The sequence below is a fragment of the Symphalangus syndactylus genome, chromosome 10 (genome assembly GCF_028878055.3).
Source record: "Symphalangus syndactylus isolate Jambi chromosome 10, NHGRI_mSymSyn1-v2.1_pri, whole genome shotgun sequence".
Classification (NCBI taxonomy): domain Eukaryota; kingdom Metazoa; phylum Chordata; class Mammalia; order Primates; family Hylobatidae; genus Symphalangus; species Symphalangus syndactylus.
This window is the reverse complement of record NC_072432.2, coordinates 129,957,787-129,982,587: the sequence shown is the minus strand read 5'-3', so window position 1 is coordinate 129,982,587 and position 24,801 is coordinate 129,957,787. Positions and strand designations below refer to the sequence as shown.

The following is a 24,801-nucleotide window of genomic DNA, read 5'->3' as shown; positions in this document are numbered from 1 at the left end:
GGCTAATGTGTTAAATCTAAGTAGAGCCAGCTTTAAGAAAAACCACTACAGAAAAATCCAAATTTCAAAACCAATACATTAGAAAAATGCTTATTTACTTAAAAAAAAAAAAGACTGCAGAGTCCTTGTAAACAGTAGGTTTCCCTGGTGTGTTTAAATTAATAGATTTACTAGGAAAACAGCAAAACTTCAGGAGAGCATTATTCTGAATAACTGAGTCAGCTAAACTGTCAAAGGAGAGAGGAAATAGTTGAAGACATATAATTGTTTGAAATTCCAGCATATTGCTCATGTTGGCTTTGTCAAATGCCTCGTGTGTTACTTTGCATATTATTCATATGGCTGGTGAGGGATGTGGGGTTTTTTTCTTTTTTTGACAAATTCACAGTTTACAAAGAGAAGTGACAGGTGCTTATGACTAACAAGAACATCATTTACCCTGAGAAATACTTTATCTTATTTGAGATTTGATGATGCAAGATCACCTACCAGAGTCACCTTGTCCAAAGAGGTTGGTTTGCACCAGTGAAACATCCCACTGCTATCAAGCTGGTCAGAATCTTGTTCTACATCATGTTGAAGAGTCCTAAGTAGGAAGAATTGAGAATTAGTTTGAGATTATTTGGAGCTCCTCTGTAACAAAGCCGAGATGTAAAACTCATCAGAGCCTTGAGCTCAAAGAGGAGAATAGCGTAAGTAGAATGACCTCAGGTCTGTAAGACTCTAGAATAAAGTCTTAGGTCTGAAGAGCACAAAGAGTCCAGACTGTATCATAGCTGAAGACACACTAAGCATTTTGGGCAAAAGCCACATCAGGATTTTTTTTTTTTTCCTTAGATTATATGTACCTTGAAGATAGTTATTTCTGCTTTTAATTTTGATACTGTATGATACTGTTATCCATTGGCAGATATCATGAGCTGTGTTTTGGGCACCTGAATATAGAATTTAAATAGCTGTGAGAGATTCAATCATGGGTGATATTTCTCTCCTTAGCCTATTTTTCTCCTGTCTCCTTTCCATATATTTTTCCGAATGGGTCCCTGTTGAAACATCCTGATTTAGTAAATACTTTTCGCATTCTTTAAAGCTTTCATCACTGGTCTGCATTGGCCTAGACTTTCCTCTGATCTTGATCTAAGTCTTGGCAATGTCATCCCCATGGTCACCCCACACTGCAGTTAGACACAAGCTTGTTTCATAATATATTCAATCCCTGACAGGGCTGGATGTTCTTTTGAAAAATCCCACTCTCATCCTAAGGAATGCATATTTGCTTGTGAGAGAATAAGAAAAGCCTTGTCAAATTACAGAAAATCGAGGATTAGAAAGACCTATATCAGCCAGGAAAAATCTAGGCTTATACTGCAGAAACAACCTCAACATCCCCAGGGCCTAACACAACACAGCTTACTTCTTCTCACCTACACTATATATTTTACTCAGGTGAAAAGGTGTCTCTCCTCCACACAGCCATCCAGAGCCTGGGGAACAGAGGCTCTACTATCTTATGGCCTCAACATCTGGCACATGCATCCTCCTCAGTCACCAGGCAGGAGAGGAGAAAGGAACTGGAGAACCAAGCCTAAGCCTCTACCTGCCTTGGCCCAGGGTGACTTGCTTCATTTCTCCTCACATCTCATTGGCCAGAATTAGTCACATGGCTCCTGCTGACTTGAAGAGGCCTGGGGAACATGGGAAGTAACTTGAAATGTTCAGTGAGCATTTCTGTCTCTGCCAGAAACTTTAAAGACTACCCGCCCTTATTTTATGGATTAAAGTCAAGGAGCTAACAAAGTGCAAAACTGGCATTTGAATAGACTGCTGAAGTTGAGGTTACCAACCTCACCATATCCAGTTCTGCTTTCCTTCCTGAGTGTAGGGATAGGTAGGTGGGGCCATGTGACTAGCTCTGTCCAATGAAATGTAAGAAGAGACGGGCCAGGCAGTGAGAAGCTCTCAGGTGAAGTTCTCAGGGTCTCTCCTAGCCTGGCTGCTCCAGTGGGCACCTTGAGCTGAGTGCCCTGGCCTGCTTGGCCTGTGCTGGACATGTAATGTGAACAAGAAATAAACCTTTCTTGTGCTCAGCCACTGAGATTTCGTAGCTGTTACCAGGGCATAAGTCCATGTCATTCTAACACCAATTCCTTTTGCAAAACACATGTTTCATGGTATATTAGTAACTGGAGATATCCTAGGAGTAACCAAAGTTTGAGAGGAATGGCCCCTCTTTGACAGTCACTGATACGGTCTGGCTGTGTCCCCGCCCAAATCTCATCTTGAAGAGTAGTTCCCATAATCCCCATGTGTCATGGGAGGGACCCAGTGGGAGGTAATTGAATAATGGGGATGGTTACCCTCGTGCTGGTCTCATGATAGTGAGTGAGTTCTCAGGAGATCTGATGGTTTTATAAGGGGCTTCCCCCCAATTCACTTTGTACTTCTCCTTCCTGCCACCATGTGAAGAAAGACTTCTTTGCTTCCCCTTCCACCACGATGGTAAGCTTCTTGAGGCCTCCCCAGCCATGCTAAACTGTGAGTCAACTAAACCTCTTTCCTTTATAAATTACTCAGTCTCAAGTATTAGCAGTGTGAGAATGAACTAATATAGTCACAGTGCACTTTGGCCTGTGAAAGTTTCTGACAACAGCATATAAAAGGATTTCTGCAATATATAAATCCTTTAAAAATTGTATAATCCAGTGTTTCACAACTTGTCTGACCACGAAAGCTTTTACTATTTACTTACACACTTACTTATTTTATTTATTTATTTAAAAGTATCTGTTATTGTCCCCTACAGCCCTTTGGAATATAGTGTACTGTGTGTCACATTACAGATTCAGTCCTGCTCATCTCAGATGTAACTGATAACAGTGTTCTCCCATGCGATTTTACTCTACATCCTGGGAGAAATACAATCTATTCCCCTTCATGCTGCAGGGTTAGGGGGTTTCCTTGTGAATTAATACAGTTTATTATTCAATGCCTAGCCCCCAAACTCAGACCTCAACATAATGACAAGCAATTTTGCTTTCCTCAAGCAGGCTAGCTTCTAAATTGATATCTTACACCTTATTTTTTTTCAGACAAAAGAACTTACTCCAACTTAGATTGAAGTGTCAAACTTAAAGCAATAGGACAGAGAGGACCTAGAAGGAGAAGCCAGGGTAGGGGGACTGTGATACTAGAGACAGGTTTGGAAAGTCAGAGAGGGTAATTCCTAATAAGATTGGCCAAGGTCTTGATGCAATCCTTAATATCCTCTTGCACTTAAGAACTACCTATAAACTTGGTGGGTTTAGTGAATTCTAATCATTTGCCTAGCTAGACGATGTAACATATAAGCTTCAAGGTCAGCTTGACCAAAATGGGTTACCCTGTTCATTCAAATTAACATGTCTTTTGGCAATTTAAATATCTATAAGCCATGAGCTCCAACACCAAGTTCCAAAAGCCCCACAGGCTCTCTTAATTGTACCAGACAGGACCCTGATGGCAACCTTATGCCAAGCTTGTTAATGGGACTCACCAGCAAACACAGCTGATACCTGAGTCTGGTCTTGATTTTCATCAGGATTTGGAGAATTGATGAATGATATTATTCATCCGTAGAACCTCTTTCTATCTATGAGTCACTTCCTAGACACTGTCCCTAGGATCCTCAGAACATGTGTTTACATATCATGACCAAGTTGGTAGTGATTATCTTTCAGGGACTCTTTGAGAACAATTTGGAAATAGCTATGTCACCTTTTAGGAGGTGGTTCCCTGCTGTCTGCCCTCAGCACTCAAGTCTACAGCTGCTACTGCTACTTTCCTTCTGGTCACTTTCTTCAGCTTTTCTCTACTTCCCCTCCTTCTCCACCCTCTCCACCCTCATGATAAATGAAGTGTCTTTGGTCTGGTAATTAAATGCCCTTTTGGCAAATTTAAGATGATCTTCTCCCAAGCACATTTTAACATGACTCAGAATAGGGAATCAATCACTGTACATTTTTATCATAATAAAAGTGTGATATATGTATACAAGCTGTCAGAGAAAACATTTTTCTTCATTCTAATGTTATGAAAAACAGATATGCCTTAAAGGAAACACCTGTTGGAGACCAATATTTAAAAAATGCTGGAGGAAACCCACTTCATCATAAAGGCATCCATCTGGTGTCCTTGCCAAAGCAAAACCGAATGCAATTTACAGCACCATCCCTTAACTAAAGCTCCCTTCTGCCATATGCTTTGCAAATGTCATGATCCTCACAGAAACATACTCTCCTAAAGAGACTAATAAATCATCTATGAGAATGTTCAGCACTAGCAGTCTTAGAACGTGGAAGCAAGGAATAGAACATAAAGGTTATGCTATAGGAGGAAAAGGTAGCCACGGGGTACCATTCAGGTCAAAAAAGACCTGTCAAAGCCTGACCAAGGTGGAGGGGGCTTTGTATATAGGAGAGGCTGTCAAGAAATGTGGTGGGAGTTGTATGGGGTGGCCTTCAGCAGAATGTGTTTGGGATAATGGTGGGGTTGGTTCCCTGGTCACAAGTCTTGCTTCTTACTGCCCAAAAAACAGCGTGTTGTATTTCTGTCTGGGAGCATCCAGGAAGCAATTAACCTTGAAATGTTCTCAGAGTCCAATCTCCAGCTTTCAGCTTTGAAAGCTGCTGGATAAGAACAGTTTTCGCAGCCTATCCACTTGTGGCTGTGTAGAGCAGCACGCAAATCAGCGTTCCTTTCTGATGACTGCTTTTCTTTGGGTTGCTTTGATATGCATGAAGACTGTGTCTCATGAGCAGAACGTGTTGCCTCATGAGCAGAACGTGTCACTTGAACGTGTTCCAGAAAAGAAAGGCAGCTCTGTTTTCTGCGACCATTCTGAATAGAACTTCTATTCTCCCATGTTCCTAGCAACTTATCCTGTATAAATCCTATCAGTTAAAGGAAAAAATAAATAAACCCTGTGCCTTTGGTTGCCAGTGGTGGCACCTGATGAGAGAGAGAACAAACCATGTAAGAAAACTTCTATTAAGAAGATGGACTAGGTTTCACTGTGCTAGGTCAGGAGGCATGGATTCCAAGAATGTAAATTTGTCATCATTATTTTCTCCAACTTACAGATTTGACTCAGATGATTCTTGAAGGTGATCTGCCAAAAAATGAGATCTTCCACTGTTTGCAATATTTATTATAAAGTTCAAAAAGCCTCTACAATTCCTTTTTTTGTCTTTTGTAGACCTCATTTTCGGCTGTGTTAGGAAATCCTGGCTTATGACCATTCTAGTTGAAATTTCCTTAAAACCCCACAGATGGCTTGTAAATTCTTAAGACAGAGTTTTCTGGCCTGGATGCAGAGCAATATACTTTTGGGGCAAGATTTGAGTTTTACAAAAATAACAACTTTCATGAAGTTCTAGCATAGATAAAAAGAGTGAAGAGCATTTGTGTGTCCAGCAGTTTGAGTGGCTTTCTTGCTTCAATCTTTTGAAAACTCCATTGTGACTGTCTCTTGAACATAATAGTCAAGTTCTCACCAAAAATCAAGAAAAAAATCCTGTGTCCCAGGATGCCTTTGATGGTTCTGAGATTTTTGTATATCAAAGGCTACATCTGCCCTCTCTCCAATGACTTTATATATAGCAAGGCTATTCAGTTTACACCTGACTTGGAAATACTCACTTATTGTCAATTCTGATGACTTCTGTATGTTATGGGGAAAAAAAAAATCACCTAAAATTGGGGAATGTAAGGGCAGGTTACATAGTCAGTGCTTCCCACCTGATCCTACTCACATACCCCCTCCCACACCTATACACATATTGTAGTCAAATATTAAAATCAGAGCCTAATCTTTATGGCCACATTATGACTTAATTTTTCTGGATTTCATCTCATTGCCGTTTATTTATTACGAGGCATTTTATTTTACCTTGGAGGGAAATTTAAGGTTTAAAAAAATTGATAATTTTATATAGTTCATTTCCCCAGAAACCTGTGTATGAGCAAGCTGAAAAGAGATCCTGTGAGCGCCAAGAAACTTTCAGGACCAAGCAACTGGGGACACAATTCACCCTCCCTGTTAGAAAGGCCTCTGTGACTTCTTCCTTTTCCATGAGGAGTGAAACAGGCACCAGGCTCTGTGTCTTGGCATCCAGCTTGGCCAGTTAATCCTTGCTGTTACTCCTTTACCGGGTAACATTTTAAAAAGACCTGCCATGAAATCTCATGGGATGTGACATACGTTGACAGCAACCTGGTTACTTCCAAAGCACCAAACCCCCTTGGTTGCCATCTGGAAAAACCTTAGGAAACCATTTGAGAAGAGGAAAACAAACCCACTGTCTACCAGCCATTCTGCTTTGCTTGGGTTTCCCAGGACATGGAGACTTTCAGGGCTAAAACTGGTCACTCTGTTGCCCAAATGGCGATACTTCTTTGTGCTAATTTGAAAAACTCTCTGGGAGGAAGAGGAGGAAAGAAAGAAGAAAACACTTGAAATATCATGCCTAGAAAGCCTTCCACGTTGTGCAGAAAACTTTTTACACCTCTGTGTTTATTGATGAGTTCTGCTGATGTTTAATGGAAGAGAAGACAGAGAAGACGGCTAGGTGGCCAATAGCCCTGAAATGTTTTAAGATAAACAGGCTCTGTATTCTTCAACCTCTCTCTGCTTCCTGGTTTCTCCTGATTCTTTGCATACACAGAATCTTCATGAAGACATTATTAAATTATAAACTTTAATGGTAGAGATAATAGGTATGATTTAAATAACATCTGTAAATGGTATTTTTAAAAGGAGGTATATGAAAATTCAGGATATCATTCTATTCAGTATAATCTTATTTCAGTCTACGTAGGAGAATGTAAACTGTGTTCTAAGGTAAACCAGATCAGCTGTGAGCAGAGTGTTCTGTTTGCCTTTAAACGCTGCTTTACAGATGGGCTCTATCAAACGCATGGCCTCTATTTTCAATGTTTACAATCTAAAATCTCCACGAAGTCATTTTTTTTTTCTATCTTCTAGCTTAGAAGTTAGACCCAAGGTCAGAGCGGCCCCAGCCCAGGTGAGGCAAGACTAGGATAGAGTTTCTATTAGATAAACCCACATCTGAGCCCATATTTGAACTTCTCTCTGTTAAGCTTTGCTTTATTTCTGATGAGTAAAAACTGACAGCTTTTCCGCAGAGCTTTTTCTGTGAATTTATGTAGGCATCTCTGAGTATAAATTGTTACCAGATGAAAAGAGAAAGACAAAAAGACAATTTCCCTCTTTCTCACCCATTCTGCAGGTGAATCCTCATTTAAATCCCTTTATATTTCATGGAAATTGCATTTGGAATTTTCTACAACGTTAGGACAAATGAGACATGACCCAGAGCAGCAGGTACCTTTAATAAAAGCCAGAGTCTGTGCCCTCGGCAGAAGAGCCTGGGGCTCAGGGCAAGTCTCAATCCTCATGACAGCAATTTCTTCAGTCAATTTTCTTCAGCATAAGGTTGTAGTTTTAGGTGCTCTTTCCCACACTTTCCAACACTTTCTAAATATCAACTTGCATAGTAAGTGTAGAAGTTGATCTAAATAAAAAATACTTCCCTCCCATAGACAGTTGTGGCATACAGTTTTCTTTGTGTATTGAACAAGGAACTGAACGATGAAGTGAGTTACTCTGACACTTTCAATCCTAAAATGCGTTACTGAAACAAATGCAAATTTCAGACACAAGACTTTTTTTTTTTTTTTCCTTTTTGGTGGGGTATGGAGATGGGGAATCGGAGCATGAGATATCTGAAAACTACCTCCTTTTTCATTGTATTGGTCCACTTCCCAAGGTTTTATGGGATTGAGTTCAGGTCAGGGTTCAACATGACATAAATGCTTTCCTTATGCAGTGGGTTGGGAGGCTTGGCCTGGAAAATTATTAACATTAATAACCCCCAAAAGGAATTGGGACTGGAAACAATAGCACCCATCAAAATGTTACTGGTGTGAGGTGCACATGTGTTTATGTATGTGAGAGAGGGATACAGGGGGTAGGTATCAAACTCTGCAGAGGCAATTAAAATAATTGCAGGGTATGTGGATATTTTAATTCTTTTCTCTAGAAATAGGAAGTTATTTGTGAAGTCTTCTTATCCATATTGCTTAGTTTCTCTGAAATCCCTGTGGCTGAATGTTGAAATGGAGTCAACATAGTGTGCTGGTGATTATGGATTTCTGAAAACATTGGAAGAACCCAGTGATGTGTTGAGGACCACAAACTTTAAAAATTTCCTCACATCTGGAAGCCATCACTGGAGGAAAGCCTGTGAATACAGGCATCCTGAGTGTTATAACATTTTACTTAGTATCAGTGACCTGTCAAGAAGCAGTGGAGATAATGGAGATGGAGGCCATTTGGGATCACTCATGACATGGAGTCCTCCCGGTCTGTGTGTTACACAATGGCTATTTTTAAAAGGAGGCACGCCTTGATTAAAGATGAAAAGTTAAAATTAGAAGTCTCTTGTGGGAGGGAAAAGGTTATGGATGGTGTTCTTTAACAAGAAGATGTGATTAGTGTAGGGCTGTGACTAGGGGTGAAAGATAAGCATCAGAGTTTTTTAGTGGGCCGTAGAAGAAGTGCAGGGTGAGATAGCCTCAGTAAGGCAGGGGCACTCATGCTTAGATGTTTCCTATGCTTTAGTTTTTTAAATTAAAGGTGAATGAAAATGAAAGGGGGTAAGAAGGAGGATATTCACCCTGCTCTGTTCACCTCTAATTTGAAATGGAGTTTGTAAAGGTCATTAAGTCCTCAGCTTTCCTGGTGTGTGACTCTTGGTGACATTCATATTTGGATTCCTTGAAGCTAAGACCTGTTGCATCAAGAAACTATCTAGATGTTCCACTTCTTATTCTAAAGCTCCGGAGGGAAATAGTGGAAGTCATTTATTTCCTTGTAAATGTTTTGTGCTTAGTTGCAGCCATTTATGTGGGGAGAGAAAAAGACAAACAGAGAGAGAGAGAGAGAGAGAATGATTCTATAAATTTTATGGGAATTTTTCTACAATAGAGAGAGGGAGGGAGAGAGAGAAAATGATTCTATAAATTTTATGGAAACTGTTCTACAATTTAAAAATCACCACCAAACATACACATACACACAGCTTTTGGCAATAAAATTCTGTCTTATGTATAATCAAAATGTCTGCACAATGGAATCACTGTGCATGCTGATGAGTGAGTTTTGACTAGGACTCTTTTGGCTATTGTCCCATAGCAAGAACAAAATCACCCCATGGTTCACCACTTGTTATAATTCAGGCAGAAGCACATGCATCTCTCTCTTTACTGATCTTGTCGAGTAAATGGAAGATGCAAAATTGTGTACTGTGAAAGTTTTTTAGGTAATCAACCTTGGCTTTTATAGACTAGAATAAATTGGCATCTGTATGAAACTATCTTAATACAAATATAAATAATATCTCACTTCCTAGTGATCAGTTTCTTGATTATTTTGCAAGAAAAAATGTTTTCCTATAATCTCTTTCTTTTTCATATCAAAAGCTCCATTGAAATAAATTCCCAATCATGTCTAAGCTCTTTTTACTGTGTGAAAAAGAAAATAAACTGCATGTTCTCTGAAATTTTCCTCCAACCTCTTCTATTTGATCATCTCAAAGGAGCGGACCTTCTTTCTCAGAGTTCCAGGGGTAAAAGTCCAACAGTAACCATACCAAATTTTAGATGTCTTAATGATTATCGCATTCTATTCTTTGATTCCTTTATCTGCTGTACTATTACTTTTTGTTTCCATGGAAAATTGAGATTATATAATTGAGTCAATTTCTCTTTAAAAGTATTATTTACTCCTACTTTTCCCAATTTTCCAACAACCTATTAATCTAAACTCAAAACATTTATTAATAGTTTGGAATGAAAATTATTGCTTTTATCAAATTATCATAAATCTAATATTTAACTATTGTTTCTAGACATGTGATGTCATACCGTTCATCTTAACTATCTAGAACAGAGTTGACAAATTTTATTTTGCAAAAGGCTAGATATAAATATTTTAAGCTCTTCAGGCCAAAAGGCTAAATCGGTATCACGTAGGTACTTACATAACAAGAAAGAAAATAAGTTTTTATAAATATTCATTGGTGATATTTAAAATATAATAGTTTAGTAATTCAAATTTCTTAAATTATAGGTCTATGAATGAAAAAATAATTTTTAAGGGATTTTTTAAAATTAGCATTCATAGTTAATATTCTCTATAATCAAAATTAATTGCAAATGTTCATATGTTAATGTTGACACCAACAAAATTTAACATATTTTATCTTTGAAAATGTCTTTTCACACAGATAGGTACTATCAAATACCAATAGTGCTCCAAGAGCGTAAGATTCTATAATAATTGAGCATATTTATTGCTTAGAAGGCATTTATAGAATTTTATTAGATTCTTCTTTTGATATGTGTCTTTCAGCATGTCATTATATTGCAGATTAATCACTTGCAATAAAAGTTTAGGTAGAAACTTCTCAATTGCATTGTTAAGTAAACTTTGAAATACAGAATTTTTTTAGCACTTGCATCAAGGTCTAAAACAACAATGCTGAAACTGAGATCAGAAAATATATCTACAGAAAATTTGTGTGGAAATAGTAATTTCATTTTTTATTTTAACTTTTGACAGCATGGGAAGTATATAAAGAAGAATGACATTAGTTGTGATTCAAAGATTGATGATTGTCATTGTAATTATTATAGTATAAGTTTCACATGTTAGCTCTGCTTTGACTTTCAATTTTAAATTCGTTAATAGAGACTATGAAACCTGCAGTGAATAATAAGTTTTGAAGTCCTTTAGTGTTCGGAAATAGTGGTTGACAGCACAGTTCTTATTCAGAAACATTTTAATCTTGATCCAGGTTTTTAAAATAACATAAAAGGCCAGGTACAGTGGCTCATGCTTGCAATCCCAGCACTTTGGGAGGCTGAGGTGGGCAGATTACTTAAGGCCAGGTGTTTGAGACCAGCCTGGCCAACATAGTGAAACCCCATTTCTACTAAAAATATAAAAATTAGCTGGGCGTGGTGGTCAGTGCTTGTAATCCCAACTACTTGGAAGTCTGAGGCAGAAGACTCACTTGAACTTGGGGGGGCAGAGGTTGCAGTAAGCTGAGATTGTGCCACTGCACTCCAGCCTGGGTGAGAGAGTGAGACTCTGTTTCAAAAAAAAAAAAAAATCACAAAAAAACATTACTATTGTTAAGTTCTTAAACTGAAGTGTGGTAGGGTAAGTTAGGATATTCATATTCATATTTTATTTCTTACAAAATTTTATGGAACTAACAATGGCAAAGTTCATGAGAGCTAATGAAATTCACCATTGACACTTCTGGTTCAATAACTCATGGTAAATTCATATATTTTTCACAAAATACTTTCTGATGAATAACACAATAAGGACTATATTCTTTATGCATTTTACATTTTATGAACTTTGTAAATTTGTCTAACTAAGACTGTTTCTGGTCCACATGTATTTTTGTATCAGCTGTAATACATCTTAGCAGATTCCGCTTCAGATTATACTGAATTAATATTTTCTCAACTTCTTTGAATATATTTTCACAGGTAATTGTGCCATGCAGACTATTCACAGAGGCCATTTAGGCACTTCAAACTCTGCATTGACTCCTTGAATAAACAATAACTAAGCTGTATCAGTAACATATATTAACATATTAAAAGCTGAGAGAAACCACTCACAACTATTTTCCTCATTTTTAAGTGATATTGATATTGCTTCTGATGTCTTCAATTCTTCCAGCAATGATTTTTGCTGAAAGGTTAATAGTACTAGGCAGTTTTATTTTGTCTGGATACATTTTTTGGTCTGCTGCAATCAAACACAATTTAATTGACTCACCACTAGTAAATGACTTCTCTTGCTTGGCTAACAAGTGAGTCACTCAGAAACAAACTTTGGTTGCAAATTCTGCTGTGTTAAGATGTTCTTTTAAAATTTTATAATTTTTCTAACCATGGCTTTACCATGAATTGAGAATATTGTGATAAGTGCCAAGTTTGATAATATCAACATATATTGTAGTCTTTTACCACAGCTATACTTTCATTGCAAATTAAACACAATGCTTTTGTACGGCAAATCATATAAAAACAGGTAGTGAAGTGGATTTTGACTTCTAATCTAGAAAGCAGCCTGACACCATTTTAAAATAGCATTTGCATAGACCAAAGATATCACAAATAGTGGCAATTGTTAATGGAAAATTTTTTCATGAATTATCTATATTGCTAACATTTTTGGATTTTTGGCTTGCAGATTAAAAGTGTCAAGTTAGAGATGAAGAAAGGCGTTGCTGCAAAGAGATGGTCTTAAACCAGCTTAAGGGACCATCACAAGTTTAATACGAAGATGAAAAATAACTATAAAAAGTAACTACAAGGGAGATTCTTCCAGAATGGCAGAGTTAGGGCCTTTGAATATTCACTATTCTACACAAGCAATGAGAATATTGACAAAATTTATCAAAATCAACATCTTCAGAGTTCTGGAAATAAACCAGGGACTTGAAGCAATATGAGGAGTATTTATTTAAGAAAAATGGTGAGATCTTGGTAAGAACAATAAGCTTCATGGCATTTTTGAGAAGTGCTATTCCCATTCCACTATCTTTAGTTCAACAGTGGCCTTCAAGATCAGAAACCTTACAATAAGAGTAGCTCTGAAAACTAGCAGTCTAGCAGCCACCGGAGAGAAAATAATAGATCCGAAGCTGTTAAATATCCTTATTCACAGAATATGTTACTATTTGAGCTTTCTAGCAGCTCCCTGGAAATGCACACTCACAGGGCTTATCTTTATTTGGCCTGGGAACTTTCTCAGTGGAATTTTTCTTGAGGCATTTTAAAAAAATAATCAGCAGTGATTTTTTAAAATTCCAAATATCTGAGTTATAGTTAACAATGTGGCAAAAAAAAGACACATAAAAATCTTCAAAAGAAAAAGCTGGAGAATTAGAAGTCTATAGAGAGGGCCAGGTGTGGTGGCTCATGCCTGTAATTCCAGCACTTTGGGAGGCTGAGGCAGGTGGATCACCAGAGGCCAGTAGTTCAAGACTAACCTGGGCAACATGGCGAAACCTCATCTCTCCAAAATAAAAACAAAACAAAACAAAAAACAAAAAGTAGCTAGGCACGGTGGCTCACACCTGTAATAACAGCTACTTGAGAGGCTGATTCAGGAGAATTGCTTGACCCCAGGAGGTGGAGGCTGCAGTGAGCTGAGATCGTGCCACTGTATGCTGTCCTGAGTGACAAAGCAAGACTCTGTCTCAAACAAAACAAAAGAAAATAATAGACTTCTATAGAGGGTATTAAAAGGTTTTGAAACATTCACTGTAGGAAACTAAATAAAAATAAAACCATGTGCATGTGCAGAGTTGTAAATACACCCAGGGGAAAAAAAACCTGAGATATTCCTAAACTCTTCTGGCTGATCTTGAGACTGCACAAACCAAAAATGAAGGCTAAGGCAAAGATGTAAACTGCTAAAATGTCAAAGGAATTACCTCAACATGCACACAGAATCCCTTGGCAAATATAAGAAGACTTATCAGTTCAAGGCATTTAAGGAAATCTCAGTGCAATCATTAGCTGACCATAAAGCTAAGTGAGTAGAGATTTAAGTGTCAATATACAATAAAGCATAGCAAAATAGTTTTTAGAGTTGTCATATAATATTATTTAAAATGCCTGGCTTTCAACAAAAAATTATGAGACACAAAGACAGACTAAGTATGGAACATACCTGGCGGGGGGTGGGGGGTGGGAACACCAACAGAAACTGTCCTGAAGGAAGCCCAGACATTGGACTTTCTAGGCAAAGATTTTATAAGAGCCATTATAAATATATTTAAAGGACCAACTGAAACCATTTTTAAAGAACTAAAGAAAAGTATGAGAACAATACAGCACTGAATACAAAATATCAATGAGGAGATAGATTATAAGAAAAAAAACAAATGGAAATTCTGGAGTTAAAAAGTACAATAACTAAAAAGAAAATTTTAGTGGAGGAGCTCAACAGCAGATCTGAGTTGGCAGAAGGAGGAATAAATGAGCTTGAATATAAGTCAATGGAGATAATGCAGTCAGAAAAATAGAAATAAAAACCTATTGAAGAAATATACACAGAGGCTTCAGAAAACTGTGGGACATCATCAAGTGTATCAACATACACAAAATGGGAGTTTCAGAAATAGGGGAGAGAGATAAAGAAGAAGAAAGAATACTTAGATAATGGACATGAATTTTACATATTTAATGAAAACATTAACTTACATATCTAAGCAGCTAAAGGAAGTTTAAGCAGAGTAATCTCAAAGAGATTCAGACCTGGATATATCATAATCAAATTGTTCAGAGCCAAGGGCAAATAGGAATCCTGAAAGCAGCAAGTAAAAAGCAACTCAGCATCTACAAGGGATCCTTAATGAGATTAACAGCTAATTTCTCATCAGAAACCATGAAAGCCAGAAGGCAGTGGAAGGACATATATAAAGTTTTCAAAAAAAAAAGACTTATCAGTTAAGAATTCTATATCCAACAAAGTACTATTCAAAAATGATGAAGAAATTGAGACATTTTCAGATGAAGAAAAATGGCCAGAATTGTTGTTTGCAAACTTTTATTACAAACCATACTAAAGAGTATTACAATTCCTTTAGGCCGAAATGAAAGGATGACAAACATTAACTTGCATCCACATTAAGAAATAGAGTATCAGTAAATTTAATTACATAGGTAAATAGGAAAGATAGTATTATCTCTCTATGCATCCGTCCATCCATCCATTCTTCCATGCATCCATCCATCCTTTCGTATTATCTTGTCTGACTTAAAATACAAGTTTGCAAAGCAATTATAGGATTGTGTTGATGAACGTATAATATTGTAAAGATGTAATTTGTATGATAATCATAGCACAAAGGTGGGCAAAGAAATAGAGCTACATGGAAGTAAAACAGTTATGTACTAGTGAAAATAAGATAGTATTAATATGAACTATATTGCTATAAGTTGTTAATTGTAATCTCCAAGGCAACCATTAATAAAATAAAAATACTCTAAAAGAAATCACAAGAGAATTAAAATGGTACAATAGAAAATATCCATTTAACAATAAAATAAGGCAGTAATGGTGGAATAGATTAAAAACAGACAACAGACATATATAAAAAATAGCAAATGGCAGACTTAAATGCTTCATTATTCATAATCAATTTAGGTACAAATAGATTACACTAATAAAAATACAGAGGTTATAATAATATTCATAAAATATGTATTTCATTTACAAGAGACAGAATTTAGATTCAAAGCAAAAATAGGTTGAAAGTAAAAGGATGGAAAATAATGGCATGAAAATAGTAATTAAAGGAGAACTGTAGTGGCTATACTAATAATAAACACAATAGACATCAAGAAAAAAGGTACTAAATATAAGTGTTAGCATGATTTATCTTTCTTCATTATTTTATTTTTAATCTGTCCAAATATTTATACTAAAAGTAGATTTCTTATATACAGCACATGTTGAATCTTGTTTCTTTATCAACTCTAACAATAGCTGTTTTTTAATTGTATTTATGCCACTCATATTGAAAAGATTATTGATACAGTTGGATTAATGTCTACCACATTTGTAACTGTTTTCTAATTTGTTACATTTGTTCTTTCTTTCTTGTCTTCTCTGGTCTGATTGAGCATTTTATATGATTTCATTTTATCTCTTTTTTAGCACAACACAACACTTATATTTATTTTTTTAAATTAGGAGTTGACCTCAAATTTTCAATATATATTTTTAACTGATTTAAGTTTCTCTTTGAAAAACACTACACTGCCTGATGTATAGTGCACGTAGCTTAGTGCAGAGTATTTCCAACTCATCCTTTCCATCTCTTATGATGCTGCTGTCATTCATTTCAAGTATCTAGGTATATTGGTCACCTCATACAATTTTACTATTAATATCTTAAACAGTTATATTTTAAGTCAATTAAAAATAAAAAAATTTAATTCATTTATTCTGTCTTGAATATTCTTTATATAGATCTCACTTTCTGATCTATATAATTTTCCTTCTGCCTGAAGACTTTCTTACCATCTTTTGACATTTCTTGTAGGGTAAGCCTGCTGGTGATAAACTGCCTCAGTTTTTGTTTGAGGAAGTCTGCCTGTTCCCTTCAATTTTGAAGGAAAATTTTACTGCAAATAGGATTTTAGGTTGATGGGGTTTTTCTTTCAATACTTTCACTCCACTCTGTTCTTACTTATGGTTTCTGACAAAAAGACGACTATAATTATTTTCCGTGTTTCTCCATGGACAAGATGACTTCTTTTTCATTTGGGTTCTTTTGTAATTTTCTTTCTTTTTTTTCTTAGCAGTTTGAATATGATAGGTATATATTTTGTTATGTATCCTACCTGTTTTCTGAGCTTTCCAGGTCTGTGGGTTGGCATCAATTTTGGAAAGGTCTCAGCTATTATTACTTCAAACATTTCTTCTTCTCCATTTTTCTTTCTCCTCCTCATATTCCAGTTATGCATATATTCACATTTTAAATTTGTCCCACTTTCTTTTGATATTGTTCTTATTTTTTATTCTTCTTTATGGCCTTTTATATCAGTTTGGAAAATTTCTGAAGATGTATCCTCAAGAGTATTTATTCCCTCTCTTTCTTAGTTTAAATGCATTTTATTTTCAGACAATCCACACAACAAGTTTTTTTTTCCTTAAAAGTGATGCCTCCACACCAAATAAGTCAGAGTCAAAACAATTAAAAAGCTCAAGATGACATCAGTCTCATTTGTCTTAATCTCTGGTGTTGTGTTGATGACAAGTGGCAGCCAGTTATGATGACAGGTGATAGATCCAAAGTAGTTACCAAATTTCTTAACATCTTTTAATTTCTAAACCCTTCTTTAAAAAATCATATATAGGGTCATACTGACCATCCTTATGGTAGTTCAGCAGAGCAACCATGCCAGGTGGATTTAGGTTTTCACCAATAAAGAACTGGTAGTTTTGCTGGGCATGTGGCTCATGCCTGTAATCCAAGCACTTTGGAAGGCCAAGGCAGGTGGATCACTTGAGGCCAGGAGTTCGAGATCAGCCTGGCCAACGTGGTGAAACCCTGTCTCTACTAAAAATACAATAATTAGCTGGGCATGGTGGTGCATGCCTGTAATCCCAGCTACTGAAGAGACTGAGGCAGGAGAATCACTTGAACCAAGGAGGCAGAGATTGCAGTGAGCTGTGATTGTGCCACTGCACTCCAGCCTGGGTGACAGAGCGAGACCATATCTCAAAAAGAAAAAAAAATGGAACTAGTAGTTTTTGAAATTAACAAAGATGTGCTTCATTTGTTCTTCATTCCTGTTATAAAAGGTTTCACGCTTTCTGGTCTCTGTTCTTCAAGTTTTTCTTTGATTGATTTCATGTAATCTTTGATATACTTCTTGTAGGCTTCTTTTGTGAAGCTGCTTTCCTGAAAGTGATGGTTTGTAACAATATCAACACCAGTGATTATCGTGCTTTCAGTAACTTCACCCTCAGTACTTTCAGAGGAGGAATTTCTGCCAATGAGTGAGTCATCAGTGTTCCCTGTTGTCTTACTGACCATCTTCTGCTCCACTTCCAGGCACAGCCCATTTGTGATCTCCCAGATCTTGTAAATGTCAGAGAACATCTCATTGTGGCTGATGAGGTCCTGGAAGATAATCATGATGGGGCTGAAGGGAGATGAAGGTGGCACTAGCTTAGCAGAAGCCTGGAGTTCAGAGCACGGTGCAGCCAGAGTGGTGGTGTGCGGGAGGGAGGAGTGGGAGGAAAAGCTACTCTCCTTTTCACACTGTCCAGTCTACTGGTGAGCCAATCAAGGCATTTTCTATTTCTGTTACTGTGGTTTTGATTTCTAGTATTTCCTTTGATTATTTCTTAGGATGTCTACCTCTCTGCTTACATTGTCCATTTGTTGTTCCATGTTGTCTATGTTTTCTATCAGAGTTTTTAACATATTAATCATGCTTATTTCAAATTCTGATAATTCCACATTGGTATCATCTCTTAGTTTGTTTCTGTTACTTGGTTTTTCTCCTCTATAAAATAAAAATAAAATTCTAAATACCCCTTTCCCCGACCAACTGAACAGACTCCCTCTTGGATAAGGGCACCCCAGAGAAATCCTTTAAAACTGAGTTCCCAGCCATGATAGGAGAGGAGATTAGATGAGCCTCGTGATACCCCCTTCCTTTCTATTGTTTCAACATAACTACTGACTAGTATTAATGTTAAAATAGACATTATAAGACTGACAGAACAGACACTTTGTGGCAATAAGATACCAAATTATAAACGGAACTTAAGGCCATTCTAGGCAAGGGTTAAGTCATGTACCCTACACTTAAGAAATAAATGACATTCTAACTGCCACAAAGTTTTTTGTTTGTTTCTCTAGCAGCTAAACAAGCACTGACCTCAAGATGAGCAATATTAAAACAATTTGTAGTTCACCACCACATTCTGATTAACTGATCTCTGTTCTACCAGCCATAACTACAGCTTTTATTGGACAAGAGACTGATTTCAGCACTTTCTACAGATAAGAAGACCATCAACCATGGATTGGTTCTGGCCGGTTTCCAGAAGATACACTGTTACATGCCTTCAGGCCCTGACAAGGCATTTTGATGTTTAGGGCCTAGTTGTGATACATTTAAATGTCTCATTTCTCCAAAAAAAAAAAAAAAATACAAATGGCCAATAAACACGTGAAAAAATGCTCAACGTTTTCAGAAAAATGCTCAACTAATCACCAGATAAATGCAAATTAAAACCACAATGAGATATCACCTTTACTCCAGCCAGAATGGCCATTATTAAAAGTCAAAAAACAATGGATGTGGTGAAAAGGGAATGCTTCTACACGGTGGGTGGGAATGTAAATTAGTACAATCTGTATGGAAAACAGTATGGAGATTTCTCAGAGAACCACAAGTAGATCTACCATTCAATTCAGCAATCCCACTACTGGGTATCTACCCAAAGGCAATAAAAGTAACTGTGTCAAAAAGACACCTGCACACATATGTTTATTGCAGCATAATTCAGAATTGTAAAGATATGGAAACAACCTATGTGCTTATCAACTGATGAGTGGATAAAGAAAATGTGGTATATATACAACCATGGAATACTACACAGCCATAAAAAAGAACAAAATAATGTATTTTGTCACAACTTGGATGAAAGTAGAGTCCATTATTCTAAGCAAAGTAACTCAGTAATGGAAAACCAAATACTGTATGTTTTGACTTATAAGTGGGAGCTAAGCTATGGGTATGCAAAGGCATACAGAGTGGTATAAGGGACACTGAAGACTCAGAAGGGGGACATTGGGAGGAGGATGAGGGATAAAAAACTACATATTGGGCACAATGTATACTGCTTTGGTGACAGGTACACTAAAATTTCAGACTTCACCACAATGCAATTCATCCATATAACCAAAAAACCACTCGTACCCCTAAAGCTGACATTCAAAAAAATTAAGTCTCCACCCCAAGGTAAACATGGGTCTTATGTTGCATGCATATTCATAGCTCTTCCTGTAACCTGTTGAATACGTATGTTTTGCCAACCTGTTCAACAAAAAGCTCCTACCTCAACCCCTTCTCCTTTGAAATTCCTGTTTCTGGTTTTTTCTGGAGGCACACTTCCCAGCTTGTGGGATGGCCACCTTACAGGCTGTAACCTTTTACAAGAAATAAAGTCTCCTTTCCGAATTTATAAATGGTGTGGTTTTAAATTGAACATCTCAGAGAGAGTTTTGTTTTGTTTTTGGCTTTTTGCATTCTTTGCAATTTTGTTTTACAATAGGATATGTTGTATTGGATAATAAGAACTGAGGTAAATAGGTGTTCAGTGTGAGGTTTTATGTTAATCTAGCTAGGAATTGCACTGTTTGTTTGCTGTAGTTGTAGTTTTCAGTGGCTCTAAATTCCTCTAGTGTCATTGCTTTTGTCTACTTCATTGTCTTTGGGTTTTCCTAAGAACTCCTTCTTGAATAAGCCGTACCTTGCACCTCTTTCAACTATAGTTCACTTTTGTGATACTGAAGCCCTATTGATGTGGTGGTAATGTGTAGGATACAGGAAGATTATATGATTGTATGACGAAGTCTCAGATTTTTAGTGGGTCTGTTTTTGGAGGCTGTGAACATCAGCATGGATCTTAACTCCCCATGTTTCTCCTTTCTTCTTCAGGTGATACAGGGGTAGAGTAGGAGACATGCCATTCCCTCAGCTGAGGCAAAGCCCTGGGAAAGTATTTTTTCCCTGGAGAGCAGGTCCTTGTAATGGAGAGTGCTCTGATTGTATTTCTTTTTTCCTTTTTCTTTTTTTTTTAGACAGAGTCTTGCTCTGTCTCCTGAGCTGGGGTGCAATGGCACAATCTTGGCTCACCACAACCTCCGCCTCCTGGGTTCAAGAGATTCTCCTGCCTCGGCCTCCAGGGTAGCTGGGATTACAGGCACCCACCACCATGACCAGTTAATTTTTGTATTTTTAGTAGAGATGTGGTTTTGCTATGTTGGCCAAGCTGGTCTCGAACTCCTGACTTCAGTTTTTTAAATTTTTTTAATTTGAGACAGAGTTTCGCTCTGTCGCCCAGGCTGGAGGGCAGTGGTGCGATCTCACACACTGCAACCTCCTTCTCCTGGCTTTAAGCGATTCTCCTGCCTCAACCTCCCCAGTAGCTGGAATTACGGGCACCCACCAACATGCCCTGCTAATTTTTGTATTTTTAGTAAAGACGGGGTTTCATCATGTTGGTCGGGCTGGTCTTCAACTCCTGACCTCAGGTGATCCGCCCACCTTGGCCTCCCAAAGTGCTAGGATTATAGGCATGAGCCATCGTGCCTGGCCTCTGGTTGTATTTCACAATCGTTACTCTTTCTCTCACCCTGCCAGAGTCTCTGAGGGACTTTTTCTAGGCCTTTCATTGGAAAAATCCTGGAACCTGGTAGGACTTCTGAAGGCAAAACCCTCCAAAGTGTGCCCCCAGGAGTTTCTCATTCTATACCTTATCCACACTCAGCCTCTAGTAATTTATCCCAGTTATCATGTAAATATTCCTACTAGTTTACAGCCTCAGTGCTTCCCCCAGTGAGCAGATCTCAGCTGTGATTCTCCACATTTCTGGATTTTGCCCTATAACCTCAGTTTCATTGGTGAGCCAAGAAAAGTCTCTAATTTTCAGTTTGTTTAGTTTTTTTGTTATTGTAAGGACAGGAGTGATGACTTCAAAGATCTTTACAAGCCAGAGTTAAAACTGGAAATTCAACCACAGCTTTCCTTATTCACTAAGACTGCTTCTCCCAGGCCACAGAAACAGGAGGCTTGGTTTTCTTTCTTTTTTTTTCCTGTTTTTTATTTTTATTTTTTATTTTTTTGAGATGGAGCCTCACTCTGTTGCCCAGGCTGAAGTCCAGTGGCTCAATCTTGGCTCATTGCAACCTCCACCTCCCAGGTTCAAGCGATACTACTGCCTCAGCCTCCAGAGTAGCTGGGAGTACGGGTGTGCACCACCATATCTGGCTAATTTTTGTACTTTTAGTAGAGACATGGTTTTGCCATGTTGGCCAGACTGGTCTGGAACTCCTGACCTCAGGTGATCCACCCACCTCAGACTCCCAAAGTGCTGGGATTACAGGCATGAGCCACCATGCCCGGTTATTGGTTTTCAAATGTGGTTCACATCACGGCATACCCCCGCCATGCATTTAACCTGAAAACTCCCCTTTCAGTAATTAAATACACTTTCTTCACGGGTCATTATGATGTGATTTATGACATATGTGTAATTGTCAGAATTACTGTGGGTAATTAAAATATGAAGTGAATGCTGCCAGAGGCTTCAGTCCCTCTCAATGTCCTCATTAAAAATCAGGAGCTGACCAAATTATAAATAGACTGGTTTGCACAAGTTCCCAGCAAAACCTAATTATGAAACTTATCCTTATTCTATCAGAACTCACTCCATTAGTCATGCAAATTCTGAAAATGATTAAGTTATTTTATGTGCCGGAATTGTGGAATTAATAATAAAGAGGTAGGTAACAGTAATTAGCCATTACTATGAAACTTCATTATCTCAGGTCACTCTGGGTCAAAGTTGCATGTCTTCCCAACCCCACACCCAACACACTGAAGAGGCATCCCTACCTTTCAGATAGTTTAATACATGAATTAATGGTTTTAGTGAATTTATGATAACTTTTTAAAATGAAAGCTAAACTAGGAGAAGGAAGAGGATTTATGAACTCTGCATGAGGTAGTATTTTGCAACTGATTGGACACAGATATTTGGCAACTATAATCAGCAGAAGTCTTTTTTTTTTTTTTTTTTTTTTGAGACAGGGTCTGGCTCTGCTATCCAGGCTGGAGTGCAGTGACATCATCTCAGCTCACTGCAGCCTCGACCTCCTGGGCTCAAATGATCCTCCCACCTCAGCCTCCCAAGTAGCTGGGACTACAGGCATGAGCCATCACACCTGGCTAATTTTTGTGTGTGTGTGTTTTTTTTTTTTGTAGAGACAGGGTTTCACCATGTTGCCCAGGCTGGTCTTGAACTCCTGGGCTCAAGTGATCCCCCCACCTCTGCCTTCCCAAGTGCTGGGATTACAGGCGTGAGCCATGTTGCCAAGCCAGTGGAAGTCTTTCCTCCCAGAAAAGGTAAAGCACAACAAGGAGAAATTAGTTACCCTGAGGTTGTTTCTGGATATGACAGCGGGAACAGGAGTAAATGATAAAGTTCAAAGCTTAGATGATTATGTCTCATTTTCTCTGTAATTTCACAGATAGGGGATTTAGCCTGGAGAGAATATATGACTGCCAGTTACTAAGAGAGCCAGACATCAAGCCTAGTGCCACATGTCTCTTCTTTAAAGCATGATAGGCCACCAACTGAAGAGGAAATTGGTGAGCATCAACTTTCTCAGCATGGTGAGAGAACATTGATGGCTGGTTCACGCTAAATGTCCAGAGGAAAGAAAAGGTAATTCACTGATTGTTCAGCTTGGTGAATTATAACCTCTCATGAGAAAAGAAAATTACTATGTGGAAACACAGACATCATGATGCTTATTCAGAAGATGCTAAGAACTTTGATGACTCATTCAATATATCTTTGTAAAAGTAAATAAAATGCAAAAGATAAGGAAGGCGAAAAAGAGATGGATAGAAAAGGAAGGGAAGGAGAAGAAAGAAAAAAGAGAAATTTTATATTTTATAGATTGATGCAATATTTAAGAGTTAAACAAATGTGGCGGGCGGGCCTGGTGGCTCACGCCTGTAATCCCAGCACTTTGGGAGGCCGAGGTGGGAGGATCACCTGAGGTCAGGAGTTCAAGACCAGCCTGACCAACATGGAGAAACCCCATCTCTACTAAAAACATAAAATTAGCTGGGTGTGGTGGCGCATGCCTGTAATCCCAGCTACTCAGGAGGCTGAGGCAGCAGAATCGCTTGAACCTGGGAGGAGGAGGTCGCAGTGAGCTGAGATCGTGCCACTGTACTCCAGCCTGGGCAACAAGAGCAACTCTATCTCAAAAAAAAAAAAAAAAAAAAGTGAAATGTTTATGGATCAGCCTATGGGGGCTCAGTGCTGCCAATTTGGTGAGGACGATGGGGTTTATGCAAATGTCCTTTTGCAGAGGCAATGAGAAAAAAGAGGCAGAGAAGGGGCAAGAGGTATCTCTCACAGGAATACAGAAATTCTAGCTCTGCATACATAACTAATTGACTGCCTTTATAAACTCAACCATCTGAAATTCACCCTTTTACACACTCTCTCTCTGGGTTAAGGACAGAAAACTTTCTGTGCTACTCAAGAATGAGATCTCAAATGAAAAGGAGCAACGCTGTGAACTTTGCCTGGAAAGAAACATTCCTCCATAGCCCTGCCGGTTTCAGGTGTCATTGGTAAATATGGACTTTTAAATGGGCTTATCCAAATGACATCCTCACACGAATGAGACAAATAGACAGAAACTCATATGAAAGGTCCTTTCGGAAATGACATAAAAGAAGAAACGATTGAGACAAGGGAGTCTAGGGGTGTGGTAAGAGAGAATGGGTCTCTTTTTGGAGAGGCTGTAGATGACTGTCTGCAAATCGCTCCTAGTAAGGTAGCACTTTTAAGAGATGGTGGAGAAAGGGCTGAACATTTAGGGATCTGGGGATGAGGAGATGAGTAACAGAGATTGATAAACTCGTGAAGATGCAGAGCTTTATAGGAGAGAAGGTAAGAATCTGGCTGTAACATGGTGACTCAAATACCTATCTTTGACAAATGTAGGGGCCAGTAAACTTGAATGTGTGTGCGCGTGTGTGTGTGTGTGTGTGTGTGTGTGTGTGTGATTTGACTTTTCCTAGCAACACCATGAGGTAGGCAGGAAAAAATATTTTTATTCCCATTTTATGATGAAGAGAAATTAAGTGACTCACTCAAAGTCCCAAGATGGTGAGCAATGAATTTGAATTCCAGACACTCAGGCTTTGTGTCCATTTTCTGTTTCTCTATAATATGCTAGTACTTTGTACAACTACTCAGAATGGACGTCGAAGTGTGTGTGGAGACTAGGTGAGGAAAATTTCATGTTTCCCCCTCCTCTTAAAAAGATGGTTGGCTTGGCCAGATGAAATGGCTCACATCTGTTA

At 38.0% G+C, this 24,801-nt stretch overlaps 2 protein-coding genes across 5 annotated transcripts in view; both read right to left on the bottom strand.

Annotated features, from left to right (window-relative positions):
• The window catches only part of KCNU1 (potassium calcium-activated channel subfamily U member 1), a 158,423-nt gene that overhangs the window by 29,736 nt on the left and 103,886 nt on the right, over positions 1-24,801 (bottom strand). For all 4 annotated transcript variants that reach the window (XM_055295949.2, XM_063610914.1, XM_063610915.1 and 1 more), the window contains exon 20: positions 490-586. In XM_055295949.2, the coding sequence (XP_055151924.2) occupies positions 490-586 (97 nt within the window). The remainder of the gene's footprint in view (positions 1-489; positions 587-24,801) is intronic.
• LOC129491503 (putative translationally-controlled tumor protein-like protein TPT1P8) lies at positions 16,976-17,807 on the bottom strand. The gene is given in 3 exon segments (XM_055295950.1): positions 16,976-17,109; positions 17,421-17,456; positions 17,459-17,807. Coding segments are annotated over 3 exon segments (519 nt in total).